This window comes from Tachyglossus aculeatus, chromosome X3 (assembly GCF_015852505.1).
Source record: "Tachyglossus aculeatus isolate mTacAcu1 chromosome X3, mTacAcu1.pri, whole genome shotgun sequence".
NCBI classification, from domain to species: Eukaryota; Metazoa; Chordata; class Mammalia; order Monotremata; family Tachyglossidae; genus Tachyglossus; species Tachyglossus aculeatus.
Genome location: NC_052099.1, coordinates 486,104 through 498,512, shown reverse-complemented (window position 1 = coordinate 498,512; position 12,409 = coordinate 486,104). Strand labels below are relative to the sequence as shown.

General features: G+C 47.5%; 1 protein-coding gene across 1 annotated transcript in view; it reads right to left on the bottom strand.

Moving 5' to 3' along the window:
• Positions 1 to 3,626, bottom strand: part of LOC119948957 — a 34,841-nt gene extending 31,215 nt beyond the window's left edge. Inside the window, exon 1 of the mRNA XM_038770525.1 lies at positions 3,459 to 3,626. Coding sequence (XP_038626453.1) covers positions 3,459 to 3,625 — 167 coding nt within the window. The 5' untranslated portion in view covers position 3,626. The remainder of the gene's footprint in view (positions 1 to 3,458) is intronic.
• Positions 3,627 to 12,409: the final 8,783 nt, after the last annotated feature.

The window sequence follows — 12,409 nt, the reverse complement described above, 5'->3', positions numbered from 1 at the left end:
CACTCCCATCCCCTAGAGACTGGATTTTTTTTTACTGTTCGTGCTTTTCAAGAATGTTTCTGTGGTGGTAAAGTGTCTTAAGTTTCTCACAAGTTTCTGTCTTCCATCTCATGAAACTCCAGTATATTATGTGCAGAATGTCACAATGTCACAGTCCCCTCTCAAGACCTTCTTTCCTAGTCCTAAAGGCCTGGCCTTTAACCTTCAGATTTAGACCACACACACACACACACACCCTACACACACAAACACACACACACACACATCCTGCAACCACACTAAGCAATAACATAAGAAGACTCACAACACCATCCTATCACAGAATACACTTCTAAGCCACGCCAAACAAAATCATGTTTACATTGTGTGAATGCTGTTCCACTAGGAGTCACCAGGCACCTCCTTAAGATAATAGTACAGGTCTACCTTGCAAGACCTTTGAGAGGATTAATGTTTGTGAAAAACTTTGAAGATTCAAAGTGGTTCAATTACAATCATTCCTTTTTATGCCAGGAGTTTATAGATATTAGATGACTTTCCTTAATTATGATAAGGTATCCTAGGGGTGAACAGCCACTCTACCTCTGCCCCTACTTAGTCCCTGCCCTCTACATCCAAACTTCTACCATGCTAATTCAGTCAGTCATCCTATCCCGTCTGGATTACTGCATCAGCCTCTTTGCTGACCTCCCTGACTCCCATCTCGCCTCACTACAGTCTATACTTCACTCTGCTCCTTGGATCATTTTTCTACAAAAACATTCAGGACATGTTTCCCCACACCGCAGGAAACTCCAGTGGTTACCCATCCACCTCTACATCAAACAAAAACTCCCTACCATTGGCTTTAAAGCACTCAATCACCTTGCCCCTTCCTACCTCACCTCGCTATTCTCCTACTACATCCCAGTCCGCACACTTCACTCCTCTAATGCTAACCTTTTCACTGTGCCTCGATCTCGACTATCTCACTGCCGACAACTCGCTGGCATCCTGCCTCTGGCCTGGAATGCCCTCCCTTCTTAAATCTGACAGACAATTACTGTCCCCCAGTCAAGGCCTTATTGAAGGCACATCTCCTCCAAGAGGACTTCCCTAAGTCCCCCTTTCCTCTTCTCCCACTCCCTTCTGCATCACCCTGACTTTCTCCTTTTGTTTATCCTTCCTCCCAGCTCCGCAGCACTTATTTACATATCTGTAATTTATTTATTTATATCAATGTCTCTCTTCCCCCCTCTAGACTTTGAACTCGTTGTGGGCAGGGATTCTGTCTGTTTATTGTTGTATTATACTCTCCCAAACGCTTAGTACAGTGCTGTACACACAGTAAATGCTCAGTTAGTACGATTGAATGAATGGTTAGGTGAATTTTCTTGAACACCGCTTTTCTTTGTTTCAGGGACCTGAAAACCTGCTCTATAATGTTTTAACTGCTTGTTTGGAATGGTGAAAATGTGTTTTTACCATTGAGACAGGTCTTGAGACAGGACTGGTGAATCAAGAGAGAGAGTGTGAATGGTTGAACGCAAGTCTTCAACACTTCTAGCTGAACAACTAGTGTGCCGACAGTGAGACACCGCCCCCCCCCGATCACTCTTCCTGGTATTCAGGTGGCCAGGTCCTGGGTGGGATGGTCCTCGTGAAAATTGCAGCACAGTTTCTGAATACCAGGAGGGTCTGAGCCGAACCTATTTATCTTTACGTGACTCTGCCCAGAAGGAGAGGTCACGTGGATTGGGGAATCCCTTGAAACTGTTGGCCTCCCATAATCCTCATCTTCCTCACCCAATTCGCAGTCCTCTTAACTTTCCCATCACTGTCAACCACACCGCCATATTCCCTGTTTCTTAAACCTTCAATTTTAACATTATCCTTGACTCCTCTCTTTCAGCCCACATATTCAATTACCAAATTCTGATGGTTCTTTTCTCATATCTCCTGAATCCACCCCTCCCTCACCATCCAACCAGCCATCATTCTGGGACATATAACAGAGGGGATTATCTGGATCAATGACAAAGGTTCAACATGCGATCTCTATTTGGAAAGGGTTCTGATTTACTCCTTTAAATACATCTACACTTGCTTGGCAGTCACTAACCCCCGCCCCCCCCCAATATAAGTGACAACATCAGATATAGATTACAGTCCTGCAAAAGGAAATACTCACATGATGGGAAGAAATTTTAACATCAATCATCTTTTTGCCTTCCCAATTGAGTTTTCCAGTGCTTTTATCTGACTTTTAGAAGTGGAGAAATGATTATGAGAAGCATAGCCATCATCAATATTACATGGATCCTTTAAAATCACAAAAACCCTTCCAGGTACTGAAGGCTAGAAGGTCAGCCATTTCTTGTGTTTCTGAGTGCCTGTGCACCCTTAGGAAAACTAATAATAATAATAACAATAAGCACTTAACATTATGTCCTTTCTGGTGATGGTGAACACCAGGGACCATCTTTTGTCCTAACCCATGATTTAGCACAACTCCCCTTCACACTTGTGTTGGGTCACCTACTAACAGAAGAATTAGAGGTGAGCATTATAGTGAGCTAAGGGGTTTGAACGGTCTCTCTAGGCAGGCCTTGACTGCCAGGCCTCAACACTTAATCTTCAGTAAAGAATAATTATTCTTTCTTCCCACTTCTCTTGGCAAATGGACAATCAGTGAGCTATGGTCTCGGAGTGATTGATGAAACAAGGAGGCTAAGTCTGCCCTTAGCAGACTTGTCTCAACACCTGCTGCCCTCAATTCTGCTGTCCATTCATAAGCCAAATGTGTGGCAATGGGACCTCCCGGGATGCAATAGGAAGCATTTTCCCATCTTCTAATCCAGAGATGTCATGGATGCTGAAAGTTGTGGGGGAGGTCCCCAATCTCTTCCTTTTTCCTTCCAACCCATTTGAAAGTTGTTTCTATCCTTTTCCAGAAACACCACCAGAACACATGAAAGGGTTGTTTTCCCAGTTTCCTGGAATCCCACTGGTTGGAAGGACTCATTGTGGGCAGGGAACGTGACTACCAACTCTTTTATATTGTACTCTCCCAAGAGCTTACTGCAGTACTCTGCACACAGTAATTGCTCAGTAAATACGACTGATTGATTGACTGATTGACTTACAGGACTTCCCAATTAATCTGGCCCCTTTCCCGCGTAACTGGATCTCCACCCACGTATCAGGATCTGGAGCCCCGATATCACTCTTGCTTAGAGTTTGTTCTGCTCTCACAGGCTCCATGTGCCCCCGCCAATCAATCAATCAATCGTACTTATTGAGCACTTGCTGTGTGCAGAGCACTGTACTAAGCGCTTGGGAAGTACAAGTTGGCAACATATAGAGTTGGTCCCTACCCAACAGTGGGCTCACAGTCTAGAAGGGAGAGACAGAAAACAAAACAAAACATATTATCAAAATAGAATAAATATGTACAAATAAAATAAATAAATACGTACAAACATATACACATATATGCAAGTACCGTGGATGCTCGGACGTCGGCCCTTCGGCCCCGGCGCGCACCGAGCATGCGCAGACCTCCGGAGGCCGGCCCTACCGGCCGAGGCTGAGCATGCGCGGATGTCTGGAAGCCGCTCCTCCGGTCCCGCCGCGCACCGAGCATGCGTACATGATGCCTGGATGTCGCCCCTCCGGCCCCGGCGCTCAGAGCATGCGTAGACTACTGGGGTCCGGCCTGGCCTGCCAAGGCTGAGCATGCGCGGATGTCTGGAGGTCGCCCCTCCAGCCCCGCCGCGCACCGAGCATGCGCAGACCTCCGGAGGCCGACCCGGCCGGCCGAGGCTGAGCATGCGCAGATGCCTGGAAGTCGCCCTCAGGCTGCGGCGCGCACCAAGCATGCGCAGACACCCCGCCCCCGGCAGACCAGGCCGGCCGTGGCTGAGCATGCGCAGATGCCCGAAAGTCGGCCCTCCGGCTCCGCGGCACACCGAGCATGCGCACAAGATGCCTGGAGATCGACCCTCCGGCCCTGACGCGCACCGAGCATGCGCAAACCCTCGGGAGGCCAGCCTAGCCCGCCGAGACTGAGCATGCGCAGATGCCTGGAGGTCGCCCTTCCGGCCCTGCCACGCACAGAGTGGGTTGAATGCAGGCACTAGGTCTGGGGAAAGGAGAAATGGCCGAAGCTGTTTGAAATAGGGAAGGATAGGATTTTGGCCATCGGCCATCCAAAGGGGCAACTTGCCCGAAGCTCAGTGGAACACTGCCACTGACCTGGTGGTGGCCCCCTAAGATGCAAATACGGGGAAGGATCCCTGGTCAGAGGATCACCTTTTCTGACTAGTGGATGTCTTGTATCAGTAGATTTGACATATGGGAGCACATGCATTGTGGTGCCAATGCCTGGAATGGGGTTGGCCTTTGACCCAGCAGCAGGCTCGAGACTCTGTCTCCAACCTTGAGATCTGCCTCCTGTACAAGCAGCTTCTCCACGAGGGCCAGACCCACCTGAACCCAAGGGCAGAGAACGTCCCGTGGGGACACTGGCATATTGACTCTGTAGGGCCCCTACCTGTGACTTCTCACGGGTGGAAATACATCCTCGGGATAGAGATGGTCAATGGACTCAGGATCGTTCACTCCTGCTTTCAGGCAAATGCTAGTCAAGCACTCACAGGACTGGGACAATGGTTTCTCACCTCAGGAGATCAAAATGGACAATGAATCACATTTCAGAAATCGGTCTTTGCAGTCCCGGGCGAGGCATCATAAAGTCAGATGGATGTTCCAGGTAACCTGTAGGTCACAGGACAATGGTACAGTGGGGTGGTGGAATGGCCTGCTTAAGGGACAACTGAGGTTGCATACATGACATATGCCTGATGCACAATTCACCCTAGAAGAATGGGGTAAGCACTTCTGGGAGGCAGTGACAGCCCTTTAATGTTGCCAAACCCCTACAGGAAGCCCCATCAACTGGGGTTTTGTAGGTCTGGCCTCTCCCTTGCTGAAGGCAGGACCCCCCAGTCCTGAACAGACTTGAAATATTTGGGTATGTGTGGCCCTGAACCAACCTCACTTCAGGTTACAGTGGGTAACTCATTCGTCATCTGACAGTCCATGCATGGGCAAGAGAGGCAGACTTGGGTACTCCTCTAACTCTATCCAAGGCTTTGATCTTACCCAAGACCTAGTTTCTTCACTCTCTTTCAGGAGGCAAGGGGAGTGGAGTGGAATGGACTGGGCTTTCTACCAGTCAAGCGTTTCCCAGCAGAGCTGGGGAAAAATCCCTCACCCGCCCCCCGCAACCCCAAAAAAGAAAAGCAGGGAGGGGATCACCTCCGGGGCCCTACTGGGACTGAAGTATATATTTAAATCAGTATATGTTGGAATCAGTGCTAACCAAGTTTGAGTTGCAGGCACCAAGCCGGCCTCACATGAGACATCAGTCTGAGGCATCCAGGTTTGTGCTGTAATTTGATATTCACATTACTGGAAGAAGAATGTTAGAGACTCCTTAGCCTCTGATAAACGAACATAAGTTCCTGATGGTGACTGGAGAACATCTCGGTTCTAAGTGCCAAAAAGGATGTGCGATTGTCTTCGGATTGGGTGCACCCTTGGGTCTCTGTAAGAGTGTGTGTAAATGGGTTGTATTTAAATGAACTGGCCTGTGTTGTGAAAATGTGTATTATGTATTAGCAGGGATGGGGGTGGTGGTGGGGAGGGGCGATTTCCTCACAGAATTTGGGTAGCTCCACAGAGTACTGAGAGAAAAACCCTAAGGGGCTGGATCTTAGAAGATCAAAAGGGAAATTTGTTTGAGGAAATGCGCCTCCCTCAAACAAATTATTAGTTTCCTTCATTGTGAAGTATGGATCTCATTGTTGGAAAACTTAATCATCAAGTTTAAAAATGCAAAGGAGGTACCTGGGAGAGGAGAATTTGCAATTGCTCTTTCAGGCTAGGAATGCTTGTATGGGTGGCAATTCAATTACTCTATCAGAGATTCTATTGTATTAGTTGTAGATTTTGTTAATTTGGTAAAGAAGGTATATAATACTAATAATGATAATGATGGCATTTAAGTATTTACTATGTGCCAAGCACTGTTCTAAGCACTGGGGGGAATACATGGTAATCAGGTTGTCCCATGTATGGTTTACAGTCTTAATCCCCATTTTACAGATGAGGGAACTGAGGTGCAGAGAAGTAAAGTGACTTGCCCAAAGTCACACAGCTGACAGGTGGCAGAGCCAGGATTAGAAAATTGAATATAGACTGTCATCCTTATATTCTGCCAGTGTAAATGTGATGGCTTGAACAAGGAAACTTGTTTATTACAGAACTAACGATGTGTGAAAGAAGAAAGGGAGAATGTGAAGAAAATGCATGTATTCATTTCTTATATAATTTTTGATAAACTGGAATTTTGTACATTTGGTGTAAAGAAATGCTGTTCTGTGTAAAAGAATAATACTATGATTGGAAAGGGAAAATTGGTTACGATAATTAAATCTAGAATGGTTTTTCTTCACGACTGGGAATTGAAGGAGAACGTAAGAAGTCTGGGTTAGAGCTGGAAACTTGATCAACCATGAATCCCAAGGAGTCTGTGATGCACTCGTTCATTCAATCATATTTATTGAGCGCTTACTGTATACAGAGCACTGCACTAAGTGCTTGGAAAGTATAATTCAGCAAAAAGAGAGATAATCACTACCTAACAATGGGCTCACAGTCTAGAAGGGGGGGAGACAGACAATGAAACTACACAAGCAAATAGACAGGCATCAATAGAATCAATATAAATAAATGAAATTGTAAATATATACACATCATTAATAAAATACATAGAACAAAAAGTATGTGCGTAGATACACAAGTGCTGTGGGGCAAGGAAAGGGGTAGAGCAGAGGGAGGGAGTTGAGGCGATAGGGATGGGAGGAGGAGCAGAGGAAAAGGGGGGCTCAGTCTGGGAAAGGCTCCTGGCAGAGGTGAGCTTTCAGGAGGGCTTTGAAGTGGGTATGTGTGCTAATTTGGTGGTTGTGAGGAAGGAGGGCATTACAGGCCAGAGGTAGGACGTGGACCAGGGGTTGGTAGCGTGACAGGTGAGAACGAGGCACAGTGAGAAGGTTAGCACCAGAGAAGCAGAATTTTATTCATTCAATCTTATTTACTGAGCGCTTACTGTGTGCAGATCACTGTACTAAGCGCTTGGGAACTACAAGTTGACAACATATAGAGATGGTACCTACCCAACAATTGGCTCACAGTCTAGAAATGTGCGAGCTGGGCTGGAGAAGGAGAGAAGGGAGGTGCGTTAGGAGAGGGCAAGGTGATGGAGAGCTTTGAAGCCAATAGTGAGGAGTTTTTGCTTTGTACAAAGGTTGATAGGCAACCACTGGAGATTTTTGAGGAGGGGATTTTTGAGGAGAGCGTTTCTGTAGAAAGATAATCTGGGCAGCATAGTGAAGTACAGACTAAAGCAGGGAGGGACAGGAGGTTGGAAGATCAGAAAGGATGCTGATGCAATAATCCAGTCGGGATACGATGAGTGATTGTGCTAACAAGGTTTGTTTGGATGGAGAGGAAAGGGCGGATCTTGGCGATGTTGTGTAGGTGAGAGCAGCAGGTTTTGGTGACTGATTGGATATGTGGAGTGAATGAGAGAGCAGTCAGGGATGACACCAAGGTTGTGGGCTTGTGTGACAGGAAAGATGCTAGTGCCATCCACAGTGAAGGGAAAGTCAGGGAAAGGACAGCAATAAGGGGGCATCAGCACACAAGGGAAAAATTTAATTGCTGAACATTACAATTATAATGATAATAATGATGGCGTTTGTTAAGCTCCTACTATGTGCAAAAAACTGTGGGTTTATCTGTTCATCTTTGCTTGTATACAATGATCTTTGGTTAAAATGGTCTTTAATATGAAATGTCTTCTATGTTAAGGATTAAAACAATACAAACCCTGCATGCTGTCTCTGTGGTTAGCCTGGTGAATGGGCTAGGAGCAGATAGAGCAGATAAAACCCTCTCTTGACCCCACCTCACGTTCTAGTTATCGCCCCATATCCCTCCTACCATTCCTTTCCAAACTCCTTGAACGAGTTGTCTACACTCGCTGCCTAGAATTCCTCAACAACAACTCTCTCCTCGACCCCCTCCAGTCTGGCTTCCGTCCCCTACATTCCACGGAAACTGCCCTCTCAAAGGTCACCAATGACCTCCTGCTTGCCAAATCCAATGGCTCATACTCTGTCCTAATCCTCCTCGACCTCTCAGCTGCCTTTGACACTGTGGACCACCCCCTTCTCCTCAACACGCTATCTGACCTTGGCTTCACAGACTCTGTCCTCTCCTGGTTCTCCTCTTACCTCTCCGGTCGTTCTTTCTCAGTCTCTTTTGCAGGCTCCTCCTCCCCCTCTCATCCTCTTACTGTGGGGGTTCCCCAATGGTCAGTGCTTGGTCCCCTTCTGTTCTCGATCTACACGCACTCCCTTGGTGACCTCATTCGCTCCCACGGCTTCAACTGTCATCTCTATGCTGATGACACCTAGATCTAAATCTCTGCTCCTGCTCTCTCCCCCTCTCTCCAGGCTCGCATCTCCTCCTGCCTTCAGGACATCTCCATTTGGATGTCTGCCCGCCACCTAAAGCTCAACATGTCCAAGACTGACCTCCTTGTCTTACCTCCCAAACCTTGCCCTCTCCCTGACTTTCCCATCTCTGTTGATGGCACTACCATCCTTCCCATCTCACAGGCCCGCAACCTTGGTGTCATCCTCGACTCCGCTCTCTCATTCACCCCTCACATCCGAGCCGTGACCAAAACCTGCCGGTCTCAGCTCCACAACATTGCCAAGATCCGCCCTTTCCTCTCCATCCAAACCGCTACCCTGCTCATTCAAGCTCTCATCCTATCCCGTCTGGACTACTGCACCAGCCTTCTCTCTGATCTCCCATCCTCGTGTCTCTCTCCACTTCAATCCATACTTCATGTTGCTGCCCGGATTATCTTTGTCCAGAAACGCTCTGGGCATATTACTCCCCTCCTCAAAAATCTCCAGTGGCCACCAATCAATCTGTGCATCAGGCAGAAACTCCTCACCCTGGGCTTCAAGGCTGTCCATCACCTCGCCCCCTCCTACCTCACCTCCCTTCTCTCCTTCTACAGCCCACCCCGCACCCTCCGCTCCTCCACCGCTGATCTCCTCACCGTACCTCGCTCTCGCCTGTCCCGCCATCGACCCCCGGCCCACGTCATCCCCCGGGCCTGGAATGGCCTCCCTCTGCCCCTCCGCCAAGCTAGCTCTCTTCCTCCCTTCAAGGCCCTGCTGAGAGCTCACCTCCTCCAGGAGGCCTTCCCAGACTGATCCCCTTCCTTCCTCTCCCCCTCGTCCCTCTCTCCATCCCCTCATCTTATCTCCTTCCCTTCCCCACAGCACCTGTATATATGTATATATGTTTGTACATATTTATTACTCTATTTATTTATTTACTTTATTTGTACATTTCTATTTATTTTATTTTGTTAGTATGTTTGGTTTGTTCTCTGTGTCCCCCTTTTAGACTGTGAGCCCACTGTTGGGTAGGGACTGTATATGTTGCCAATTTGTACTTCCCAAGCGCCTAGTACAGTGCTCTGCACATAGTAAGTGCTCAATAAATACGATTGATGATGATGATGATAACTGTCACTTTGCATAGCGTATGGTCATATGTAAAAGGAAAGGTCCAGATGTTTGTTAATTTGTCTTTGTAATTGTGTTTCCTTTTAAGGGGATGGAGGAAGTCTTAGGCATCATATCCCAGGGATTTGGAAAGTAACAGAGGAACCTTCTGACCTAGATTGATCTCCCCCGGAACCTGGGACACTGAGAGAAAGTCCGTTCCTGGACCAAACTTCCCAGGACTGCCTTGGACTGATGCTCCATTGCTGACCCTCCTGGAAGCCCCACAAGGACTCATGTTCCCTTGCCTTCCTGCCCTTAATCTGATTTCTATTTCTGTAGTGCCACCCCCTTTTGTCATTAATGCCATTGTTTGCTGGAGGAATGTGTACAGAGTTTAGGATGGTAAAACTGATGTTAGTTTGCATTTTGTTTCCCAACTCTCCATTTGGGCTCTGAAACCAAGAACCTCTACTTTAACTTATCTCAGTGAGTGTCCACGGTGGAGAAGGCCAGTAATCGTTGGGTCTGTGCTCATCTGCTGGTCCATCATGAGCAAGGAATCCCTGTAATTTCTGTGCCCTTGCTCTTGGCTACCTGGCCCCGGAAGGGCTTCTTATGTATCTATATATAACGGCCCTGAGGGAGCCACTAACCTTTGGGAGCCTCAGTGGGAAACTGCCAGATTGACCACCCCTCTATGTTACCATGAGTCAGAGGACGAGGGGCCAGACCTGGGGATTTATCCCAAGTGTCAAATCACCTTCAATTATACCCATCAACAGATGGGAGCTATTACGAGCATCTTAGGAACAGCATTCAATGTTGCATCAGAGGTTTGGGGCTATAAAATTCAAGAGAAAGGTATAGTCTGTCAAAACCGTGGTCTGGATAACTCTTACAGCCTGTACTGGGGGAACGTTTCCTTCACCTTATATTGGCTGGCTATGACCCAGTTTGGAATACTCACATCTCCACCACACTGGAAAAGTAAAGTGGATTTTTCTGGCTATGCAGAAGGGGCATATATGAGTTCCTCCAATACCGGTGGAAGGGGAGGTGTATTTAGCCCCCGATATGGAGGTATATCAAAACCCAGGAGTATCCCTCATCAAGAATGTCAGAGTTTGGAGATGGAAGAGAGAGATAGGGAACCCCTGTCTTCCCCAAGCACTGACTTTCATGCTTTGTATGGGCCATGTTCCCGTGGCTGGGAGTCAGTGAATTGCAAAAGGCTGTCTAGAAGCTACTGGGGACTACTGAAAAAAATAGTCAATCTCACTGCAGATGCCCTTGAAGTATTACAACAGGAGGTCAAGCCACTATCTCAACTATCCTTGAAAACCGAACAGGCCCTTGATGTGATCATCCTGCTTGCTTAGAGATTTCCTTGCTTAGAGAAGCAGCGTGGCTCAGTGGAAAGATCTCGGGCTTTGGAGTCAGAGGTCATGGATTCAATTCCCGGCTCTGCCAATTGTCACCTGTGTGACTTTGGGCAAGTCACTTAACTTCTCTGTGCCTCAGTTACCTCATTTGTAAAATGGGGATTATGACTGTGAGCCCCACGTGGGACAACGTGATCACCTTGCACCTCCACAGAGCTTAGAACAGTGCTCTGCACATAGTAAGCGCTTAATAAATGCCATCATCATTATTATTATCTTAGCTGCTCAAGGAGGAGTATGTGCCCTAATGAACCAATCTTGTTTGTACATACACCAATCAGACTGGAAGGCTTGAAACCGACATCCACAAAATTAAGGTACAATTGAAAACACTACCTCACAGTTTTCCAATGACTGGGAATGGGACTTAAGGGAGTTGTTTTTATCCTTGACCCAGTAATTAGTGTAATAAGGGTACCCTCCGAGTTGTGGTCTGTCATTTTCCTGCTATGCCTGTATATATGTTTTTGTTTCCTGGGAAACGTGTGCACTTGGGCCCAAGCACAAATGAAGGAGAGACAGGAAAAAGGTCTCAGTTCAGAGCTACACAAACTGTTCCTTGCTAAACTGCCCTCCTTCCTCTCCCACAGGTGTTCCATCCTGGTTCATGGGGGTCACCCACCACCTAGATTCTCTTCCCACCATCAGTTAGCAGCATGGCTCAGTGGAAAGAGCACGGGCCTGGGAGTCAGAGGTCATGGGTTCAAATCCCAGCTCAACTGCTTGTCAGCTGTGTGACTTTGGGCAAGTCACTTAACTTCTCTGTGCCTCAGTTATCTCATCTGTAAAATAGGGATTAAGACTGTGAACCCCACGTGGGACAACCCGATCACCTTGTATCCTCCCCAGCGCTTGGAACAGTGCTTTGCACATAGTAAGTGCTTAACAAATGCCATTATTATTATTATTATTGCTCTGTCCAATTTGCTCGCTTTCAGTCATGTCCCCAAGGTATGGCTCCCCTCCCATTAGAAGGCTGGTGTTATTGGAAGCGAAGTCGGGAAAGCACGGTTTCCTGAGGGTATGGATTGGTGGAGAAGACCCAAGAGGTGGAGCTTGACTGGTCCGGCCTTGGCCAGGCCAACCCTGTCCTTGTGATAGGCCCCGGAGGGCTGGCAGCAAGACCGCTCTCCAATAGCTTCTTCCCTACTGCTTTCAAACCTGCCCATGTCTCCCTTATCCTAAAAAAACCCTCCCTTGACCCCACGGCTCCCTCCAGATAACGCCCCATCTCACTCCTACCATTCCTTTCCAAATTCTTTGAGCGAGTGGTCTACACCTGCTGTCTCAAATTCCTCTCTTCCAATTCTCTCTTTCACCTCATCC